General features: G+C 41.3%; 1 protein-coding gene across 1 annotated transcript; it reads right to left on the bottom strand.

Annotated features, from left to right (window-relative positions):
• Nucleotides 1–582: 582 nt before the first annotated feature.
• On the bottom strand, nt 583–2,582 carry aplnra (apelin receptor a). The gene has a single exon (XM_006805852.3). The coding sequence runs from the start codon at nt 2,454–2,456 to the stop codon at nt 1,371–1,373; it is 1,086 nt and encodes a 361-aa protein (XP_006805915.1). The 5' UTR covers nt 2,457–2,582; the 3' UTR covers nt 583–1,370.
• Nucleotides 2,583–8,047: the final 5,465 nt, after the last annotated feature.

Genomic DNA, 8,047 nt, shown 5'->3' with positions numbered 1-8,047 from the left:
TCCCACCACCGATATTTCTAAACAGTATTTATGCCCAACAGAGCTCATTACTGTCAAATCAGAATATCCCTTAGAAGAGTCACTCAGTGGTAATGGCCACGTAATTCAGCACACAGGGTTTGGCTGTCCTAAATTTTGTTATGCATAAATTTTAGCCACTTTGACTTTAACTGAGCACGCATCACTCTGAATATGTTGTTGGTTCTTTCTTCCTCGCCGTCAATAAATACTAATGTTTGAAATGAAGAAATCCTGCAGAAATCCCAGCTGAGTGCAGAATAAACACTCAGGATGGCAGGTAGTTTGCATAATCCAGTTACTGTCTGGATACTGGCTGTGAATCAATAGAGATTAGAGACCTATTAGTCTGAAGGTGTTAACTGAATGCAAGGTTATTCATAACAAAAGCTTGAACCCTTTGAGATACTTAACACTGAAATAACAGGACTGACGTGAAAGTGGAGGTTAAATATTTACATTTGCTGTCAAGATTGTTCTCCTTTAAAGTGATACTTGAAAATCTACCTTTGATTTGCATGCACACACACACAGACAAACACACAATGAATTTAAGACATCTGGTTCATAGCACACATCTTTAATACAGTAGTTAGTTACAGCGATGTCAAAAAATAAAACATATACATCAATTTGGACCATTTATAAGGCTCCTTTGTCCCTTTAGTGCGTGACTGCACTGCAAAACCCCTCCATAGCGCCCCACCCGCTCCTGTCCCTCAGCAACATTTGTCAACTGCCATCTGCCTGTCTGCCCCATCTCCTCTCCACAAACTATGTAATTAAGCTGCAACACCTTTGCTCCTTTTACACCTCCCTCCCTCCCTTCCGTAGCCCAGACTTCTACCTTCTAAAACATCAAGCTTTGAAGAGACACTGCTTTGTTTGATTTCCCTGCTCATGTACAACAAGTGCTTCTACAATAAATCAGCAATATATCCGAACGAAGATGGTATGAAAATAGGGTGTAGCTTTAGGTTTCATCCAGTGTAAAGAGCAATTCATATTTCTGCTTTTTTTTTCATGATACAAATGAAAAAACCTCTGCAAATACAAATTTAAACAGAAAAAATAAAGACTTTTTTTTCTCTGAGAATTTGAGGAACAATGCAGCTAAAGGAGCTCAGCCAGCTGGCTCCAGCTTCCCAAGTTCACACAGCATACAGAGCATTGGCCTCTCTCACTGTACATTGGGAGGAACACATAATGAATATCATGACTGTAGGCAGTGACAATTCAAAGTTCATCATCTCATCTTACCAGCTTTGAACAATGGACACATAAAGTCTGTATTTTTACAAGTGTTCCAGCAGTTGGAGCTGTCCTGCAGCAGCCCTGTTTCACTTTGCTCTCTACACCTTGGTGGCCAGAGACTGAACCTCTGACTTCTGAGTCTGGGCGCTGAGAGTGGACGACATGGAGCTCATCTGGCCGTGCATAGCTTTCTTCAGGTTGAGCAGGCACAGACACTGGGAGCGAAAACGCAGGTCGAAGAAGGCATACAGGAACGGGTTGAGGCAGCTATTGACGTAGGCCAAGCAAGTTGCGTAGGGGTGAGCCAGCAGCAGGAAACGCAGGAAGCCGCAGGAGCTCGGAGCAAGGTTCAGGTAGGAGAGGGCGTCCATGCTCTTCAGCACGTGGAAGGGAGTCCAGCAGATGGCAAACACCACCACCAGTGTGGTGATGATTTTCAACAGTCGTTTCTTCTTCTGGTCCTCCTTGCGCAGGTTGTTGAAGTGGCGTGTGACAGTGCAGCCGATGAAGCAGTAGAAGATGGTCATGGCCAAGAAAGGTAGGAGGAAACCCAAGGCAGAGGAGGACAGGCTGAGTCCTGCAATCCACAGGTACTCATGCCTCTGGTTCATGGTCACCAGGCTGAAGTCCATGGCACATGTGGTCCGGTTGCTGTTTAGGTCATTCACAGTGGTGCGGAACAGCAGCGTGGGCACAGCCAGGAGGCCAGACAGGAACCAAATAGCACCCAGCGATGCCAGCATGGTGCCCCGCGAACGGAGCCTGCTGCTGGACAGAGAGTGCACGATGGCCAGGTAGCGGTCAAAGCTCAGGCAGGTGAGGCAGAAAACACTGGCGTACATGTTTACCAGAACAACATAGCTGCTGATCTTGCACAGAGCCACGCCAAAGGGCCAGTGGTAGCCCAGGGCTGTGTACACAGCCCAGAGAGGTAGAGTTATAACAAAGGTGAGGTCAGCAAGTGCCAGGTTTCCTATATAGACATCTGCAGCCCGACGTTTAGATTTGGACCTCCAGACAGTGAAGATGACCACGCCGTTACCTGACAGACCCAGGATGAAGATCAGCATGTAGAGGACCGGGATGAGGGAGTAAGAAGGCTCCCACTCTGAGAAGTCACACGCAGTCTCATTGTCATCATAGTACTCATAGCTGTCACCATATTCCGGAGTGGGGGGCTCCATGCTGCAGGGATTGTTGTTAAGAAAAAAAATCCTTAATTTAAAGGGTAAAAAAAAAGTTAGGAGTCCTGTAAAGTTCCAAACGGTGAATTGAAATTCAGTGAATCATAGGAGCTGGGGTTTCTGAGCAGATCCTGTGAGAGTGAGTGACTCTTGGCTCTGTCTGCCTTTTTAAACTCGCCCCTCCACACCCCCGGTTCCCTCCCAGGACGACCCCCTCCCTCCCCCCAGTAAAACATCTTTCAGCTCTCCCCCTCCTCCTCCTGTCTCTCACCTCTTCAGGCGCAGCCCTTCCCTCTGCCTGGAGGACAAGAAGCCTGCATTCCCTTGCAGATGACAGGCCAAAACACTTACTACTAGTAAATTCAATAAAAAATATCAGGGAAAAGACATCAAATCAATAAAACATTCAGAATTTGTCCATGTGGGAACACCACCATTACTTCTGGTCAAAATAAAGGTGTTTTTCATGTCATTTTTAAAAACTAAAGAGTCTAACATTTACTTTATTATCATTATTACTATTACTATTCTTAATAATAATAATGATCACGTCAAACCTAAAATTAAGTCCTAGTAGTGGTGTGAACAGATCGCACAAACATTGCTTGCTTTACTTTCCTTTTTCTTTAGTGCATGTTTTCACAAGCATTTTATCTCCTATAATTTTTGCAGTGACTTTGTGGTGAGATGGTGACTCTGATTATGTGCGGAACAGGTCTGGACATATCAGATGATTACTTTACATCACAATCACATCCGTTAAATTGTTGTTAAACCTTCAGATGCATCTCATTGAATCTTTACTATGCACTCTAACTCTAATACAAGTCTCGGGTCTGATGATTGATTTCCATGATAAAAGGCCAAGCAAACACACCAGTTTGAAACAAAAACAACAGGAAACTTCACATTGACACCACCTTGGTTTCCTTTCACTACTAACTGCAGCAAATGCTCATATAATGTCCCGTAGTATAGAGTATTGTAGCAGTTATCAAATTGCTTTAAAAGAGCTTTTATGTGTTCCATTAGAAATGTTACAAAATGCAGATAATCTTTTTAGTCATCTTACAGAATATGTTGCTGATGAAACTGCTTTCAGACTCCAGATCCAATCCAAGGAATTACTATCAGTGGGGAAAAAAAGAGCTTGACATGCCAGAGCAGTGTTGAACATTATTTACAGCACATTTAGTTTAGGTAATCTGTTAACAAAACAGGCCTCCTATTGTTGATAACAAGATGTTGTTACATTAATCCTCAGAATGGATTATTAACTATAAATGCACAGACTAAAAATGCCTTTGATGAAAGGAAAGGCTCACGGCTTATCAGCCTGCACTGAGTGACTGGTGATTGTACTGTACATAGAGCAGTGGTCTGAGGGATAGCCTAACACGGCAGATGCTTCATCCTTAATTCAGCAACAAGGAGACACTGTCAGGAGCCAGTTTTTTTGTATGCAAACATACATGCTGGATGTCGAGTGAAAAAACACGGAAGTCCACTAAAACAATTTTGCTATTATCTGTGTTTTATTTTCCTTTTTTTAAGCAAACGACAGTTTCCTCCTGGAACTGCTATAAAAAGGATGCCCTTACTGGATCCTGAACCACAAAAAAACACAGAAAAAGTACCCTAACCAAACTTCTCTCTCTCTCTCACACACACACACACACACACACACACACACACACACACACACACACACACACACACACACACACACACACACACACACACACACACCAGGTGTGTCCCGCCTCTACTTCATTCCCCAGGGAGAGGATTGGCGCCTGCTGCTTCCAGGGTCAGTATCCCTTAAATAAATAAATTAGCAAATTTAAAAAATAAAAGGCGTGTAGATAAGAAACAGATGGCCAGATTAGACCAGCATATAAGATGTCTTCAGAGGACCTCCTTACTTGTTCATCATAGCCTTTATAGGTGCCAAGATAAAGTCCCGGTGCTGTTCCTGAGGTGGGAGGACGATTATCAGCAGCGAGTGAAGATTTACTGACATCGCTTTTCCAAATAAAACATGTGAATTATGTTGTTTTTTAAGTACAGGTTATTGCATGCTTTTGTGTCATATGTTCATTCCATAACATATTGCAAGCTCTAGCTTGACAGGGAAAGCTTGTTGGGTTTCTGTCTATATGCCTGGACCACACATGTGACTCTGCCACAGCTGTGGCTGCTTTTGATCTGCTGCTGAAATGACCCTGCTGTTGTGACACGACTGCCTTGCTCTCACTCTGACTGTCATTTTGTTGGTGCGGGGACAAAATGGAGCGGATACTATCATGGGTTTTTGTAACAACTAAAGAGAGGGAGGTTTGTGATATTTAACTCAACAGAGTTAACTGGGGTCACCGACAGGAGGGTTTGGGGACATTCGCAGTGGATACGTCAGCTCCAGTCTGGAGGAGATAAGTGACTGAAGGTGGAGGCTAATCTATGACCTGAGGTTTGTTTGAAGTGTAAAAAATGTTGACAGCACACCGGCTAACATAGCAGACCCTAGGCCTCGCAAATCATGCTGAGGGGACCTGGAGCCCAAGGGAGCCGGGGACCTGTGGGGTCACAGCGTAGTCACTTTAGAGACACGACTGGTCTTTAAGTGCATGCTGTCTCTGATGCAAAGACTTTGAATGAAATAAGGATAAAAATCATTTATACTTTTCTATCTAGTGAAATCTTAAAAACTCACTATGAGCCACATCTGCAGAGCTTTCACATCAGCTCGCTAAGAGTCGACTCTACTGTGTCAGACGACGTCGCACATCAGTGCCATGGAGCCAGAGCTACACCCTCAGATGTGTGAGGGCACTGCTCCTGCTGAGGGGTTTGTATCTCATCATACTGCAGGCTATACGAGGATAGCTCGCCATGTGACTCCAGTGTAACAATTTGCCATGAATGTTTAATTTTCCACAACGCAAAAAATCTGAACCTAAATGCGGGGATTGGAATACGTAAAACATTGCACGAAATGAGAAATTCTGTCAAAACCTTCCAGGCGGTTTTGTGCCGTGCTGTGATTAAACCATCAAGCTGGAGGTCACACGCAGCTATATTTTAATCTTGACCTCAACGCTGAACTGAATGGAGACCTCCACCCAATCATAAGAATTGCTTGCTTGATAACAAGGCCCCATTGTTTCATTTTTGTTGCTCTCAGCACTTTTCTTTTAATGAGAAATACACCTGCTGACTGTTTTATTAAAATTTTGTTACACTTCCTGGAACAGGAAGATGCAAATTTGTGTTTGGTCAGTGCAAGGAAATGCCTTGTTAACAGATTTTGTGTTATTTTTTGTGCTTCTATGCTTGTTTTTTAAAACTATATCGTCCAAAAACACATTTTTGATTAAATAAAAACACATGAAATGTACTGCTAAGTATCCGAGTACGTCAAGACTTACAGATGTCTGTGAGTGAGGAGAGTAATCCAGGGGCCAGAATTTAATGAGGAAGTCCTTGATTGTTGATTTTGATACGTGACCCTTCTGTTTTTATTTTAAACGACCGCCATTCAAGACTGCAACATTACAGTCACAGTAAAAAGAACGCACACCCTCCTTCGATTCCAAGGTTTTACACATTAGGATATATTACAGTATCTGTTTTTTAGCCGGTCTTTAAGTTAAGTAAAAATCAACAAACACAATACTGAACCACATCGTGATTATCTAACAAAAATGAAGCCCACATGTAGAAGCAGTGTGTGAGAAACTGAGTGCACCCTTTGCGCTTCCATAGAAAGTCAGAGGCTAAGTATTAGCCAGGTGAAAAAGACATCAGCCATTTTTGCTGCTCATCAGCTTGGGAGGAATCGTAAGGAATCATCTCCACACAAGTCCAGGTTTAACTGACAGCAAATGATATGGTTGTTTAGCCTTTGTACCTTTTCCATCAGCTAATTCTGAAAATTATTTAGATTATTAATTAATTACTTAATTATTTATTTAAAATTATTAGAGTAAAAAAATTTACTCTAATATTAAAACAATTAAGTATATTCAGCTTAAAGAGTGGACATATACAATAATTCGGTCATGAAGTCCAATCCTTGTCTGTCCTGAGAGGCTTCAGGTTTTGAAGTTCCCTAACTATTCCCTAACTACCGAACTGTTTATATTAATTCCTGTTTATAATGTTTGTATAATGTTTATACTGTTTATAATAATTCCTAATGCATTTACAGGTTACTGCAGATATAATTTGGTGAACTGTACTTTGTGAAGAAGAACTCGGCTTTGTAAAGAGTTAAAAGTGTTTGCAATAAAAAAAAAATCCTCAGTGGAAAAACTAAAAATAAATGCACAATTATTGTTTGTCAAAACGTATGCACGGTTTCCACTCATTAATATTAGGCTTTGCTGTTTTTTGTGTGGTTTTTTTTTTATGTTTTGTTGTGTAAAGCAGCAGTGTTGGATGTATAAACCCAAAAAGATATTACTAAAAAATTACTCAAATATGAATCACCTTATATTTTAACATCCAGATGACTGAAGGTGAAGTCCTCCCTACAGGCAACAGAAAGGAGAGACTGTTTGTCTTAGGCTGTGTTTAATGTCCATTACAAACTGAGATGAACAGCTGGGCCACATATGAACGGCTCCGGGTAAACATGGTTTTATTTTGTGGGCATGTTATCAGTATTTTTTTTCAGTGAATTTTCATATCAGCTAGAAACCGTGAAATCAAATTACAGGCAGCTTGTGAATGTCGGCCTCTGATAAAGTGTTTACTCTTACCGATAACAAGGGGATGTTGACACGCATGCCAGCTTTTACGTTAGTGCACATGCATGTGTGGAGAGAGACATACAGCTTCATGTAGGTATTTAATAATCATGTCAGACCTGCCCAGGCAAAGTTTTCAATGCTTCTCATATAAACAGTTTCAGTGCTTCATCTCTGGCAGCCTGCTTCAGCTTAACACCCCTCTGTCCTGCACTGTCAGAGCAGCAGAGCTAATGTTTGAACAGCAACACGAACTATTAATTTACATCCATATAGAACAATGTCTTTAGTCGGGGTAGATTAATTCATGTGCACGGATTATTTTAACATCATAGCTACCGAAAACTTGCTTCCTCCAGTAGCTAATGACTGTTTATCTTAGCTAGCTAAGGATGTTAACTTGAGGATTACATTTAACACACTGAGAAAAAAATGTGTTAATACCTCAGGAATGTCAGTTAGTTACTGCAGAACACCTTGTGTTGTAGTTTTAAAGACACACATTGACAAGGTTTTTTTTTTTTAAAACTGCCTTAAGGAATTTTAAATCCACACAGATTTTCACATTTTTATCTTCTGTGTTAAGCACATTGAGTTTATAATAAAAAAAAAAAGGGTGTTTTATAAATGAAATTGCCACAGTCGTCGTTTTGGAAGGTAAAAAGAGGAAAAAGGAAATTTCATTTCAGTGTGCCTACTCTAGGTGTAATTCCTGGACACAGATACATGACTTTCTCCAGGACTGCAGCTCTCAATCACATTTAACAGTCAAGTTAGTAATTAACATTAAACTGATCCAAATGAACCTTTGAACCCAAATCAGCAGACCTCCTTAAAGTG

Source organism: Neolamprologus brichardi, chromosome 12, assembly GCF_056152115.1.
Source record: "Neolamprologus brichardi isolate AB-2024 chromosome 12, ASM5615211v1, whole genome shotgun sequence".
Classification (NCBI taxonomy): domain Eukaryota; kingdom Metazoa; phylum Chordata; class Actinopteri; order Cichliformes; family Cichlidae; genus Neolamprologus; species Neolamprologus brichardi.
Note: the sequence above shows the minus strand (reverse complement) of the source record. Positions and strands in the feature narration are given on the sequence as shown.

What these genes read in the sequence shown, in the direction of transcription:
- aplnra (XM_006805852.3), bottom strand. Translation starts at nt 2,456, where the DNA reads ATGGAGCCCCCCACTCCGGAATATGGTGACAGCTATGAGTACTATGAT.